General features: G+C 42.8%; 1 protein-coding gene across 1 annotated transcript in view; it reads left to right on the top strand.

The window, feature by feature from the left end:
* FHDC1 (FH2 domain containing 1) overlaps positions 1–14,864 on the top strand; it is a gene marked incomplete at both ends in the record, with an annotated part of 30,579 nt that extends 15,715 nt beyond the window's left edge. The window contains 8 exons of the mRNA XM_084263085.1: positions 642–727; positions 813–913; positions 3,509–3,579; positions 3,682–3,789; positions 4,730–4,800; positions 7,129–7,246; positions 9,240–9,404; positions 12,825–14,864. Coding sequence (XP_084119211.1) covers positions 642–727; positions 813–913; positions 3,509–3,579; positions 3,682–3,789; positions 4,730–4,800; positions 7,129–7,246; positions 9,240–9,404; positions 12,825–14,864 — 2,760 coding nt within the window. The remainder of the gene's footprint in view (positions 1–641; positions 728–812; positions 914–3,508; positions 3,580–3,681; positions 3,790–4,729; positions 4,801–7,128; positions 7,247–9,239; positions 9,405–12,824) is intronic.
* Between the last annotated feature and the right edge of the window lie 823 nt (positions 14,865–15,687).

Genomic DNA, 15,687 nt, shown 5'->3' on the forward strand with positions numbered 1-15,687 from the left:
AAGTATCTGAAAAAAACCCCCATAAATTAAACCTCAGCTGCATTATGCCAAGGAGATGTGGGCAGTCCTATGCTGGAAATAGTGAACACAGTTAATTTTTAAGCTCTGTCCAAGTGCGTTACAATTGTTGAAGATGAGTTCTGAGGATGGTTTTTCAGATCATCTCTTAAGCAGTTGTTTCCTGGGTGAACAGCTAGAGAACAGCTAAGGGACCAGTCAGAAAGAAGAGTCAGTTCTTCTGGGGAAACTGGAACAGCTGGAACAGCAGTGTCCTGAACATAGTGATGAGAGCAATTACCGATCTGGTATCGGAACGATGAATTGGAAATTGGAGAGAATTGGTCAGAAATCAGAATTGCTGATCAGAACAATAGCACTGTATCTTTCCCACCAAACTGTGTAGCTAGGGTTTTGGGAGGAGAGTGATGATATTGGTTTGGGTTGGGTTTGGGGTTTTTTTTTTGTGACTGTGATATGCGCAAATGCGGGAGCTTGGAAAGTGTGAGGCCTGTCAGTCAGTCACTGAATGGACTCCAATGCCTCCTGTTAAATTTGCTGTTTTTCAAGGTGTTTCCATCCAAAGTCAAGTTAATCTTGATCTTTGATAAAATTCCTTGCTAGTGTTTTTTTCTCTTTTCTAGGTAAAGAAATTAAAAGCCTTTGATGGAGATGTATCAAAACTGTCTCAAGCTGATTCCTTCATGTATTTACTAATCCAGGTGCCAAAGTAAGGAGACAGTAGGTTTATTCTGTTCACGATTAATGTTCTCTTTTTGCTGTCAGTTCTAAACCTGTTTATTTGTGTGCTCCAGCTACGCTCTTAGGATTGAAGCCATGGTGTTAGAGAGGGAGTTCTCACCCTCCTGTGCTTCTCTACAGGATGACATGAAAATTATAAGACGGGCCACAAAAGGTAATTAAGCATGTTGGGACATGCATAATACTCTTGTTTTTGTTAACAGGTTAATTAGTCTGCATTATGAAGGCTAGAGCTTGAATTTCAGGTACCCTAGTTATTAAAAGGAAGCTAACTCCCCTCTGACAAATGCCATCAGGGTGTGCCTGGTGAATCTTTTCTTCCAGAAATCAAAAATCTGGACACTTCAGACACACTAGTAGTGAATTCATGACCAAAGCTTACAAGCAGTGTATCTGAAACTGACAGAAGCAAAGGTGTCCCTGGCAAAATTAGGATAAATTGTCTTTTGAGTACATTTTGTTCATTCATGCATCTCTCAGATTGAATGTGGTGTTAAACCTCTCTGCTCACTCAGAGATCCAGAGACATCACTGTAGAGTTTCCAGCTTTCTCTGCTGCTGTTTTTAAGATGGCAGCATTGATGGGCAAAAAATTTGTATTGTACAGACTTCATACTATTGCTATTCCTTTGTTCTCTGGTGGTGTTCTCTGTGTTTCTCTATGTTTCTCTTGTACTCTTTAACTTTCACAAGTTTGGAAATGCTGCAGCTGATTACTCATAAGGTAACCTGGTGTCTTCTACTCTGCAGGAAAAGAGTTTCTTTCCCAGTTTCAGTTAAACAGTTTCAAATGCCTCCAGTGCCTGTTTGTCCTGCTTCTCTCTACAAAATTCCTATCTCGTGATGGCAGTTTTTGGACAGGCTACTAGAGCACTGTTTAGACTACTACTAGTAGTAGAAATACTCAACTGTGAGCACCAGTACTTAGGATCTGCATTTCTAGTGAAGGGAAAGGGGAAAAAGCCTGGTGTGTTTCTCCCACTGGTGTGGGGATGGAGCTAGTTGTTATTAACTCAGAAGAACATGCCTTAGCTTAGGCTGTAGCTGTAGTGGCCTTTTATTGGGATCTCTTTCAAATCATTGTTCTTTGTGTTTAGAGCAACAGACATATGTGAGGGAACGTGTTATGTATAAAAGCAGCCACACCCTATTGTCCTTCATGTCCTTCACCCAGGACATCTGTGAACTGATGGATTCATTCCCTCCAGAGGAGACTCTTTGATCTCCAGCTCCTGCATCAGGCCAGTCATGCAAATCAGACTGACTGAGCTCTGTTTTCAGTCCACTTGTGTCATGTGCTCTTCTCCATTAGGTCTTTTACTTAAAGGTTTGTTGATAGCCTGAAGTTGTTTAGGAATTATGTCTACTTCTCTATTCCTATCTCTTATGTTTCTTTCCTTTTAATTAAGATGAGAGAATATTTACTTAAATTCTAATGCTGATGATCACTAAGGGTTAGGATGGTCTAAATAGCCTGATGGATTCTCATCTAGCCTGCAGATGGATGTATCTCATGGTGACGCTGAGCAGGCTCTTACTATGCAAAATCTTCAGAAGTCGCCTTCTCCTCTTGGCCTTATGAAACTTGGTATTCTCTTTTGTATTCTGTCCTCTTTCTTCCTACTCGCTTCATCACCTGTAGCTGCTTAGATCAAAGCTTATTTAATTAGCTCTATGTTTGTAGACTGCTAATACTGAAATCCAAAGATACAAGGGCCGCCTGCTTCCAAAATGATAGATTAGTGTATTGTGTTGAGCAGTTAAAAGCAGTGTAAATTACAGAATGGCAACTTCGAAGCAGAATAGTTTTTAAAATTATTTGCACTGCAGTCAGAAGGATTCCACCCTTTATGATGTTCATCAGTGTAAAATACAGTACCTCACACTAAAACCAGCTCACGTTATTTTTCTTGCTGTATGGGCACTTGCAAAGTTTGAGCTATTTGGTTTGCTGTGCCACTTGAGTAATGACAATTCATTAACTCTTTATAGTTCTGAATTTCTGTCTTCTAAGGCAACCCCTCTGGTGACTTCCAGGCACACGTGTTGTTTTGTGTTCGCTGAGTGGCTGGGTGAAAAGGTGTACAAAGTCAAACAGAGCACTACTATGCATCTTGCAAAAAAATGGAAATGCAGTTTTATTCCATTTGATTTTACATCACACTGATGTAAACTTTGTGCTAAATCATTCTTGGTGTGACTGAAGTAAAATAGATGCTGCCCTGACTTGGTTGCCATACAGAAATAAAATGATGATTCATAGTCAGAGTGGGCTGAGCAAGGAAGATTCAAACGTTGCCTGTGTAACTTTTCAGGCCTGATGGCTAAGTCTCCCAAAAAAAGAATAATTGCCCAAAGCCCAATCCTGGCAGATGGCAACTGGATCCTGCAGGGTGCAGAACATTTGCCTCACGCTGGAATTAGTAGGTGGTGAGGACATGCAACCACTTGCATGAGACACTTTCTGCATTGCAGGATTAGGCCCCAAACGCTTTGGTAGCTGCTGAGGGTTGCCTTGGAAATAACACACTTGCTAAGCTGAAGTCTGAACTGTACTTGAGGCTTGTCAACCGTGCTTGTGAATTTAAATTGTATAGTACTGGTTTTTTTCCCCACAGTTTTTTGCATTTTCTCATTAAAATAATAAAAGTGTTCAACTTTAAAAGCTTGAGTTGAAGAGGAGTTTGGTAGTTGACTGTGTATTTCTAAGCAAACAGTTCTTAGATGACAATTTTCTTGTTCCTTACAGAGTTAATGACTTGTGAGGAATTGCATTCCATATTGCACTTGGTCCTTCAGGCTGGGAATATTATGAATGCGGTAAGTGACATCTAAAATGGAAATGGCTGATTGATCAAACTTCCTTGTTAGTATTGCAGTCTGTTGATGTCATGCCTCAGCTGTTTGCTCATTTCTTTTTAGGGAGGTTATGCTGGCAACGCTGTTGGATTTAAACTGTCGTCACTACTCAAGCTGGCGGACACAAAAGCAAACAAACCTGGGATGAGTCTGCTGCATTTTGTTGCTCTGGTACAGAAAAAATACTTTGCTGGTATAAGCAACTGCTACAAATGTACAGCCATAAATGATAGATAATAGAAGTGACCATGCACCTCAGGAAAAGCAGCTTTTTTTACAGCTTTGATCCTAATTTTCAGTTTTTCCTGCTGCAAAACTCACCAATTTACCTATGTCTGGTCATCCTATTTAGAAACCCATGGAAACCTTAATTCTTTTATGTAAAAGCTTGCCTTCATCTAACTTATTCTTCGTAGCTTTTCTCTTAATGTCGTAAATCCTTATGCTGTGGAAGTGGCTTATCTTGATAAATATTCTTTTAGTCTTCCTGTTGAATGTTTTGAGCACTGTTTTTGGTAGAGAGTTGTTGTTTTGGATGTTTCCTCAGTGACTGAGTTGTATTCTTAAAGCTGCTGCAGACTTTTTTCAAGTTGTTTGTCCTTCCTTTCAAATACCTTCATTTTGGAAGGGAGAGAATTTAAATGCTTCTGCCTGTGACTTAGGTTATTTGTGTACAAACTGGCTTAACAGATTTCCAGTCAGTTCACACTAGGGTATTAATTGATGTTTGTGCAGGAAACATTGTATCTGCTCAAACAATGGGCATCAGTAAATTGTTCTTTCCCTGACATCCCCCATTAATACATGTGGCTTGTGTTCACTGGCAGAAGCAGCTATTATTGCACGCTGCAAAACGGAAGCCGTTGTTTAAAATTTCCAGTTCTGATCCCTGCCTTTTGTTGAGGAGTGTCCTCTGCTCAATTGTGTTAGGATTAAAAGGGAAGAAAGCCAGTGCAGGAGAGAAACCTTCCTCCCCTCAACACCCCCCCCGCTCCACACACACACACACACACATTTTCCAAAGGCTTTAGAACTGCAGGACTTGGGGACTTCTCAGTGGTGGTGGAATGTTAATGGATTGTGTGTTTTGGTTTTGTTCTGTTTGTTTCAGGAAGCCCAAAAGAAAGATGCTGCTCTTCTCAACTTTTCAGAAAAAATTAGGGATGTTCATGATGCTGCCAGGTAAGTCAAAAGAAAACTGAGAACTTACGGTTAGACTGTGACCTGGAATTTTCTTACTTGGGAAGCAGTGAGGCATTCTGAGAAGTCTTGGCACAAAAACTGAGATCTTTACAAATGTTTACTATAGCTTTGAGGGCTTCATTTCCATTTACTAGCAAAAGTATGCCTGCAATGTGCCTTCAGGTATGAGGGGGTTTTATGACATTATCTCTGTGGGATTTGGTAGTTTTGTCTCTGTCAAATACATGTGCGTGTAAGTCATTTTAAAGCATTGAACTAAAAGCATGTAACTTTTTCCTTAAACCCATTTTCATCTGTGTCTGAGCAGGCTACAGTACTTTTCCAAATCTGGTACCAGGTGCAATGACTCTCCCTGGCTTCTGTTTAAATGCTTTTTGATATTTCATTAACTTTTCCATTTTCTGTCTTGGATGGGAAATCTGAAAGGTTTGGGGCTCTGTATTGTTTTCATCTTGAAGTCTCCAGTGGCATAATTTTAAACTGAACCTGTTTTGTACCCTAATAACTGTACTTGCTTTGTGAGACAGTATGATCTGAAACCCAACTGGAAGCTAGCAGTGCAGCAGTTCTATTCCCAGTTTTGCTACTTCCATACTCTGGAGCTTTGGGCAATTTATTCACATTCTTTTCCCAGCTGTAAAATGGATCCAATCTCTTCAGATCTGATGCAGAGCTAAGGAATGTGTGCAAAGGACTCTGAAATCTTCTGAGGAAAGGAGTGGCTGTGGAGTTAATCAGAAAATTTTTTGAGGGACCACCTGTGTGGCTCTCTGCCATCCAACCCACACACCTTTTTGGCAGCCTGCCACGTGGCCTGCTGGGGAACGTAGTTTCCCTCGGCATCCAAGCCCCCTGGCAAACAGCAGGGGAACAGGCAGAATCCCAAACCTGGTGATGCTTTTTCTAACCGCGTTGTTCTTTGATCACATTTGTTAATGCTGAACATCTGTTGTAACTCATGCTGAGATCTATTTGGGGAATGCACTCTGTACAGGAAAATGAAACAAAATGAAATACATGTCTCACCACTGGGCATGGGGAAGATCCTTATTAGAGACAACTGTCATGTACAAGTTGCTCATAAATCCTCCCAATTAGAGCATGTTAAAACAACTGCCATTATGTTCTCTATTTTTTATTGTCTTGCCTTTTTTACTTGTAGACCATCCTCTTCACAGGCAGAAAAATACAGCCTGTATTTTCTACTGTTTTTCTTATTTGCAAAAACATCCATGATCTGCCCAGAACAGGGAACTAGCCTTTGCAGATGAAGTAAGCAGAGAAAAAAAAGCACACATAATATTTATTCATCTGTGTGTGCACTGACAAACTTATGCACACTGTCAGCATCCACTGCCACGTGCACTTCCATCAGCCTGCCACAAATTCTTCAGCTTTGCTGTTTTAAAATCACACTGCTGGTGAAATGACTTTAGTTAGGAGCATGTGTACAGTTGTTAATTTTTACCGGTTTGGAAACTCTGGTGCTTCCATTCCTTGGCAGAGTTCAGTTCTCTTGTGAAGGAGACACTATAGATTTAGAAGCATTTACCTTCAAAGTGACAGAGACTTGTGTGGGAGCTCCCATTGTATGGAATGTGGGTCTCCTGGGATAAAGCTTAGATTACATCGGATCAGAGCTCTTTCCTGTCTCCAGTTTCTGAGGAGCACCTCTGCTGCTGGTATGTGGTAGAAGGGTGAAATGTTACAACTGCTGGGTTGGGACTCTGTAAGTTGCATTGCCGTGACTTAGAAGAATGTAACATGCAATTTCATGATGTCAAATGCTACTGCCAAAATGGGCAGTCCTGGCTGACAGTCCCTTGTTGACCCCCTTTTTGTGCCAGCTGCTTCACTCGAGCAGTGATGACATCAGCTGTACCAGGCAAATGATCCCTCTGGAAGCAAATGGGTTTTTTTCCTTTTCTAGGTTAATTTTCAGTACAGAGATATGGCTGGCCATCTAGAAAATGGGTGCTAGCACAGGCACCAGGGAGAGAAAAGGTACACCTGGTCAGAGGCAGGGCAGCATTACCCTTTCTCCTGGTAAGGTTGGGTAGGACAGGCTGGAGTTAATTGTGAAACCACACCCCATGGGAATCTTTTCAGGTTGCAAATAAGAAGAAATGTGCTTATCTCTATCCTAACTTTCAGTGTCTCCTCTGGAAAGATTTCCTGAACAGGCAGGTCTTGTTTGATAGCCAGGCTGCACCTCATGTTAAACATCTATTTTTGAAGCACATTGTGACTAACCCATGGGCAAATCATTCCTCCTCAATAAGCATTCTCTGCATGTGCTCTTTTTAGGTTGTCCATTGATAACGTGGAAGCAGAGCTCCACTCGCTGTCATTCAAGGCCAAATCTGTTAAAGAAAGCATTCGGCGAGACCCAAAACTCTTTCACCAGATGGAAAGCTTTCTCCAGGTCTGTAGGATGTCGGTGTTAAGGTGTTACTAATGCCTGGATACAGGAGCATGCCTCAGCTCAATGAAATTTGTGTGGACATGTTAATAACAGAAGCACTGTTTTAATATGTCTGCCCTATCAGTTGTACGAAGGTGTTCCAGCTACATGGTGTTTGTCAAGTAAGAGTGTTGGAAGGACCATGTTTTTACAGGGAGGGATACTGAGTGTACATTGCCTGAGGCTTGTTAGGCAAGCGTGCTTGATGCCTGTGAAATGACTGGTGAAGATCAGTAGTTAAAATTTAAGACAATTTGGATTAGTCTATAGTTTTGTACTTCACAGCTGCCCAAAATAGGGTATCTGCATGTTAAGTTATACTGGAGCATGTCAGTTTTAGCTGAGGCTGTGCTATGCATATGAATCCTGATTGTTGGGTGACGTGAGATATTGTTAGAAGCTGGAAGGTTAAGGGGACTGTTTGCTCTGCTAATTTATCCTTAGCACAGAGTGTGTTATTCTGAGCCATGCCATTACTTCTGGGTGGGTTCTCCTTTTCTTCTTTAGTACTGCAGTGACTTTATAGACATGAATGTGCATAGCACTTAGCTTTGAAGCAGGGTTCTTGCTATTTTCTGAGTACGTGGTGATGCCTGGAGAAATGTTTATATACTTCAGTTAAATGATTTTTCTGCTTCACGCTTTAGGTAATTACTAAAAGCCAGAAAGCAGGTGTTGATCTGGAACTTAACCTGCCCTGATTTTCAACTTGCAAATGTAGTTAATAGTCCCTGCAGTCTTTCAGGAGATGAGAAGTTGATGAAGAGAGGGGCGGGTTAAGATTGAAATACCTGTCCTCATTCACTCTGAATTATTGGCTTTTATTCGTTGCATCCAGACTCTTTAATGTTATGTTCTAACATGTTTGGGATTTTAAAAAAATTAATAGCTGGTTTTATGTAACACTACAACCTCGTTTAGGCCGCATTCCAAAAGAAATGTTGGGGAAAAAAATCGTTTTACACATGCATACCTTACATAAACACTTCCGGTTTTTGTTCCTAAATTACAGGTGATAACCAAGCTGATTTGAAAGTCAGCTTTCATTATCTCATCCTCATGAATAAATTACTGAAATATGTGGGAGGAACTAATTTTCTGTGTATGCTTTTATCAATTGTCCAGTTTATCATGAATCCAGCTTTTTAAAAGACTAACAAGTAAGAGTTGTTTCTACCCGGCTGGCATAATTTGCCAAGTAACTCTGTGGCAGCAGGGCTGGCTTAAAGAGTTACCAGGGCCTCCAGCTGCCTATTCCCACCCTGATGCTGCAGTATCAAAAGTATTTAGGCGATCATGAGTCAGACAGTGGCAGAGAACAGACTTTTCTGACAATTAACATTTCTTCCTGGGTTACTATGAGCCACCTGTGGTTTCAGATCTGGGATTCTGTGAGGATGGGAGTGAATGGCTGGTGATGCAGATAGGGGAGACGGGGTCAACTGCTGAAGGTGTTTTAAGCAGTTCTGTTGCTCAAAGTCTAACCACAGCCATATTCACTTCCTCCTGAGAAATCCAATAATCTACTCCAACCCTGTCTGTATAGCTCTACAGTTATAATTTAAAGTGTTACTTTATGTGGATGTTTTCTGGGTGCCTTAAAATATATGTATTTCCAGTAGTTCCTTACCTTTATGGTCTGAAAACCTTTTTTAATGTGTTCTAGGTTCAACTTAGGAAGGAGTTGATTCTGTGATGTATGACTGTCAACTTACCTATGTGGGCTTTGGGAAAAAGAGTATTTTAATCCATTTATGCTTAGTTGAAAGTGGCAGTGGAAAAAAAAGAGTAAATAGGGCATGTGGAGCTTTCAAGGAAACCCACTGTCACTGTCCTGGGCTCTGTAACAGCACCTAGGCTGGAAAATGAATTTCCTCAGCTTCTAATACTTATGTGACCTGTTGTGCTTTTAATTTTTCTGTCTGATTTACACCACACATGTTTGTTGCTACAGTTTGCTCTAAGACATCTAAAGGAGCTTGAACACCAGAAACGAGAATTACAAAAGGAGGGAAATGCTCTCATTGACTTTTTCTGTGAAGACAAAGAAACTATGAAGCTGGACGAATGCTTCCAGATATTTAGAGACTTCTGCATAAGATTCAACAAGGCTGTTAAGGTAAGAGCACTGAGAGAGACATTTATGTGATTCCAATAGATACTAAATTAAAGGGGAGTTTCTGCTTGAAGGGCATTTTGTACCTTGTGGTCTTTGATATATTGGCTCAAATGGCTACAGCAAGCTGCTGTCTCGTGGGCATTCCTTGACAGAAGCCTGGTGGGAAATGGTCCTTCTGCCCAGCCCTGTGTGCAGTCCTGCTGCTCTGCAACATTGAGATGACAGGCCAGGGCAGTTTATCAGCCTGCTTATAAGTGTACTTCTTCCCCCTCTTTTGGTGAGGGGATTGGTGATCGCCAAGCTGGGCAGCGAAACAGATTGGGCAGATTTCTTAATTAGCACTCACAGTTCTAGCCCTGAACTGATAATGTTAGATCACTGGGAGGGTCTTGAGATGTGGCACCAAGTTACATGGGCATACCAGCCTGAATCAGCACTAGCTCAGGCTCTCCACTGCCCTCTTTCACAGGCCCAGACACACTTTGCCGAGTAAGGACCATGTCTCCTCTACATCAAATGCTTTTTGTAGGTGAAAACTCAAGTAATTAAGAAGCCCTACTGTACAATGATACCTCATCCCCAGTATAACCATTTATTTGCTAAGTGTCATGGATTGGTCCCAGATAATTCAGAAAGTATGCTTGGATGAAGGAGTAGATAGGCATTGGTTACAGCTTTGGTTCAGTAAAAGCTGTTTTTACAAATATTTTTAGGCCTTTAAAAATAGCATCAATTGGATGGATCCACACATTTCTTTGGTTTTCTGCCTTATGCAATCTGTGTTTGACAGCACTTTGTATAAGAACTTTAGTCAGAAAAGAGTGAACAGTCGTGATTTATAGCAAGCTGACAGGATGTTCAGCTAACATGCCTGTTGTATCATTAGCTTACCTACACTTTACCACCTGATGTAGCATGTAGTTACACCTGAGTGTGAACACGATACAAATATATAACACCAAATGGTGGTAACTGCTGCAGAATTTTTAGTGAGATATGACTTCATACACACCTGTTCAATTATTTGGGTTTGGGAATTTAATTCATAGTCGCATGTCCAACATTATGAATGGCTGTTGGACAGCTATTACTTCAAGGTCCAGTGGGGATCTTCCTCTCTCTGTAGTAAGTAGTTACACTCTAAAAATGTCAAATTAGTCTCTTATTTGCAAATCACAGAATCATTGAATGCTTTAGGTTGGAAGGGACTTCAGAGGCCCTCTAGTTCCAACCACCCTGCCATGGGCAGGGACACCCACCACTAGATCAGGTTGCTCAAAGCCCCATCCAACCTGTCCTTGAACACTGCCAGGGATGGGGCAGCCACAGCTTCTCTGGGCGACCTGTCCCAGTGCCTCACCACCCTCAGTAAAGAATTACTTCCTAATATCTAATCTAAACCTGCCTTCTTTCAGCTTGAAGTCATTGCCCCTTGTCCTGTCACTACACTCTCTGATGAACAGTCCCTCTCCCACTTTCCTGTAGGACCCCTTTAAGTATCGGTATGCTGCAGTTAGGTCTCTCCGGGGCCTTCTCCTCTCCAGGTTGAACAAGCCCAACTCCCACAGCCTGTCTTCCTAGGAGAGGTGCTCCATCTTCCTGATATCTTCGTGGTCCTCCTCAGAGATTTGCTGCTTATGTATTTTGCAGGGATTACCCTCTGTCCTTACAAAATCAACAGAACAGTTCAGAATAAAGGTTGCAATTCTAACAAATGAATGTGATGTGTGGACAGCACAGCCAGCAGTCTAAAAAGGTGGCTCGTACCACAGTGGCCATGTTGCACATCTTTCAAATGTTTTCTTTTTTGGTCATGCCTATGTGTGTTTAAAATAGATTTTTTTTTTTCTTCATTTGAATAAAATCTCCTGAAACATGTTTTGGGGAGGTTAAAATGTTCTGTGTCTAATATAGAATAGTAATATCTACAGCTATTTTTAACCATTTCTCTTTACAATGAGATATTTAAAGCCAAGCTTTAATATTTGGCAAGAATTCATTCTGTAATTCCATACCTGTGAAAGAAACCTGCCTGCCACAGACATTTTTCCTGAAATGCAAGTTGGTTTGTTTGGTTTTTCTCTTTTTCCTTTCTTAGCTGTTCAGGTTTCTTGGGTCTCTAATGCATTTTAACTTTCAGAGCCCACTGTAGTCTCAAATCCACTTTAAGAGGTGTAGATTAACCCATTCATCAAAAAGAGCTTCAGCATTAGGCTTTTGTTTACTGAAAGCTTTTGGGCACTTTTTCTAGTTGTGCAGCTCTTTTGTTGTCACAACAATGGGAAGATCAAACTAGACAGTGCTACAGACAAATATAGGTGTGTTTTTTTTAAACAGTGACAAATATAGGTGTGCTTGTTTAAAACAGTGTGTCATTGCTCAGAATAGATTTAACAGCATACTGGGAAATGATGTAGCTTTGGAATCCCCTGTCAAGGCTAACCTTCCCCCTTTCTTTTGCTGCAGCTGCACCAGCTTGAGAAAGCCAGGTTCTCCATTTCAGAAAATAGGCAGGAAAATTTAACCGGAGGCTCAGCTAGATTAAATCTGAAGCCCAGAGGTGACAGTTGAAATGTTGATATTTGTGGTAATTTTCTGCTAATGATCTGAGTGAAAAGGTGTTACCCTGTTGTGGAGCTCTTTCTATGGCTTCCTGAACCAAACCCCCTCAGCTGAGCTGCCAAAATTTCCAACCTGCCCTGGGCAACTTTGTGCAATAGTTGCCAGGTTGTTAAACCAATAGTGACTGTGAGATCCAAAACTGGAAGGAGGCATTGATTAAGGGTCCTCCAGCAGTGTCAGTTGCTGTCTAAGTAACGATCATGAGGCATTGTGTAAACTTTTTTATTTGCCTTCATCTGCAATTAAATGATGTCTTTTTGCAGAATTCCCAGTTGGTAATGTTGGAGCCAGAGGCAAGCAGCACCCTGGAGAAACTGCACTTGCTGAGGAACAATTGCAGTTGTAATAAGGGAGGATGGAAGGAACACACGGGCTGTGTCCTTGTCAGACAAGTTTGTCTTAAAATATGAATGTAACGATCAGTTAGAGGTTTAGTCACCTGATAAAACTGCCAGCTTCAGATTTAGTGGGGACTTGAAGCTTTCCATCTTAGAGCAGGAACTCTTCAGCTGGACTTGATACCTACCAGGTTTTGGTAGGTCACGTTCTCGGGCTCTGCAAGGACTTGTGCATTTTTTTCTTACGCCGTCCAGACTGATGTGTCACCAGCATTAGCTGTGCAGGGCCTGCTTCTGGTTGCCATGGTGATTTCATGTGCCTGTACGGGGAGTTGGAGGAGGGTGATAGCCGTAGGAGCTAACTTTGGGAAGAAATAAAGGACAAGATAAAGGAGCATGCCTTGTTCTCATGCATAGGACACTGCCCTCTGAGACACGTATTTGTGCTTTTCCCCGCCAGGAAAACAGGGAACGAGAGATCCAGGAACTTCACAGTCTTCAAAGGCGAAAGGAGCTGGAGGAGAAGCGTCGGTCCTGGGCAGCTGGAGAGCTGGGGAGCTTTGGGCGAAGCAGCAGTGAAAATGATGTGGAGATGTTGGCCAAAAAGGGACTTGAAGAGTTTCTTCCCTTCTTGCAGCAGAGACCTCAGAGCCCTTCGTACAGAAACACCAATTCCAGACGCTCTCGGCTTTCCCTAGGGATTACTGCAGACAGGGAGTTACAGAGTTTCCTGGAAATTTCAAAAGATGAGGATCCAAACAAATTTAACAGCCTTCCCCGTGCAAACACCCGACAAGCAAGACCCAGCACAGCCTGGACTGAACCCAAAGAAACCAGAGATCTCAACCTAAATACCTTGAACTTACACCAACAGTCTGAAACCAAAGTGAACAACGGTGGCCTACTGCAGGTGCCACCAGCTCAGTCCAGTCAGTTCAGTGGCTCAGCTGGTCCTGGTGCCCGTTACTCTCAGAGGAGCACCGACTACAACACGCACACTTCCAATGTGTCCTGCGAGGAGTCCGCAGATATAAACGCTCTGGCCCTCGCAATTGAGGAGCGTGAACTCGTCAAAGGTTTGCGTAAGTTTGATATTCAAGGAGCAAAGCCTGCAGATGATACACCTTTAATATATTTGGAGGATGCTGGTGGAACAGACTTGGAGACTCTAGATGATCTCAGCTTTCACTCCCTGAGCACTGCTGACGACGACCTGCCTCCAGCTTGCCGCAGTTCCAGAGATGCCCATGACCACAAAGCCAAGTGCAAGAGCGAAGCTTCGGAGCCCAGCAGCAGCAGCCCTGTGTCTATGGATACTAGTGTTTCGGGAAGCAGGGAAGATGGGCCCATGTATTACGTGTCAGATACGACAACAGATTGTTCTTTGACTTTGGACTCTGAAGAGGGAAATGACTTTAAATCAGCAGGCAATGAAATAAAAAGAAGTGAGGCTCGCAAAGCACGCTCTTCTGGGAGTGATGCTCAGTACAGGGCTAGAACATTCTTCTCAAACCTGAATTCTGCTTCTGCCAAGGATCTGTCTCTTCACACATCCACAAATGATAAGGACGATGCCAATAGCAAGCACACCCTTCCTAAAGAAAAGCCCATAAAAAATAAAGACCCCGCAGGACCAAAGAGAAACTCTCTGAAAGATAGATCTCCAAGCTCCTCAAAATCCAGTGGCACTCGCCCTAGCCACACAGCTCCCTCCAGACCTGTAAGAACTTTGAATGCCTCTGAGAATGAAAGCATGAGGAAGGTGGTGCCTATTTCTCGGTCAAACAGAGCACCGAGCAGTGTGAAAAAGCCAGAAGCCAAGCCAGCGCCTCGGGAAACTACTGCAGTGGAGAGTCGCCTGTCTCGTCGCAGCTCTGTCCGAGGCACCACAGACACACTGCCAAGAAGCCCTTACAGGCACAGCATGTCAGTGGAAGAGCCAAAGTTACAAAGGGGCACTGTCACCTCGAGCAGTGCTCATTTTGAGAGGGACAGAGTCTCTCTCAAGAAGCCAAGCTCTAAACCTGTTAGGAGTAACATCAAATCAAAGCTCGACGAACCCAAGATGTGTCGCTCCAGTGTAAAACCACAGACCCCTACGGATGACACCAAGGTTGTCACAGTCAGTGTTCCCAAAACACCATCTGCTGTCCCAAACTTTGCAAGGAATACAGTGGCTTCTTCTTCAAAGCGTGCAAAAGTGGATCTGTCCTGCTCATCCAAACCTCCAACCATCACAAGGTCTGTGTCCCAGAGGCTGCCTAAAGCAAAGCCAGCGGCAGCCTCTGACGATCCGAGTCCGAAGGAGAACAGTGTGAGTACCTTAAAGAGAGCGAATAGTGCCAGAGTGGTTGGAAGAAGCATCCTGCAGGGAGAAGCTGTCAGCACTAAAGTAGAGCCTGCACCAGGGGAGCAGGGAACGGTGGAGAAGGCCTCTCTCAAACTGAAAGATGCGAACCGGACCACAATTGGTAAAATACTGAAGCCGTTACTGAAATAAGGGAGAGGGTTTTTTGAATCTTGGAATGTGAACACTTGTTCAAGCACTGGATGTCTGTGTTGTGGAATTCCTTAGAACAGTGACGTTGCGGGTAAGCAACACGCTGTGCTCATTAAAGCACGGCACGCCGTTGGGAAAGGGCAAGCAGTTGTATTCTGGTCTATATCCTTTTTTAAGAATCTGAATGTATTTGAAGCTACTGTGATGGAATACCAGCTCAACAGCAAATCTTTGTGTATTTGTGAAACAGAAGGTCACCAAAAGCTTTAAAGAAGCTAAAGAAGATGAAAAGCTTTGTGACAGAAGACATGGATAAAGGCCAGTTTTTGTGTACATAAGATCCTTCCTAAGACTCGAGCCTTCGTGCTGGTTGGTTCCTTGTTCGATGTCAACGTGAATCCTGTGGAACAGTACTGAAAACCAACTTGGGTGATTGTGCTTTCCCTTGCTTTCACTTCCTTGGATTCAGGAACTCTCTTTGCCTGTTGCGAAGTCCATTGCTGGCGATTGGACACACTGGGAACTGCTGGCCAAAAACATGGTAAAAGGGGACATTTGCTGTTTGTGGCTGTCTTTTAACCTCACTGAAGAATTTATAGCATGTTTTATGAATGTGTCTGTGTGTCTGGAGAAGGCCTTCTGCTGGGCAGGAGGCTTATTCTCTGAGAATGTGGCAGCATAGTCTTGCATGCACAAGTAGGTATGGCTGTTGCTGCATCGAGCAGCACGGCTGGAGGCTGTGCCTGTTGGAAGGGCCGTTGAGTAACCACTGGGATGATGACTACTCCTGACTCGTTTCAGTCACAAGCAAACTTGCCAGCTT

Source organism: Gallinula chloropus (assembly GCF_964237585.1).
Source record: "Gallinula chloropus genome assembly, chromosome: 4".
In the NCBI taxonomy this organism is placed as follows: domain Eukaryota; kingdom Metazoa; phylum Chordata; class Aves; order Gruiformes; family Rallidae; genus Gallinula; species Gallinula chloropus.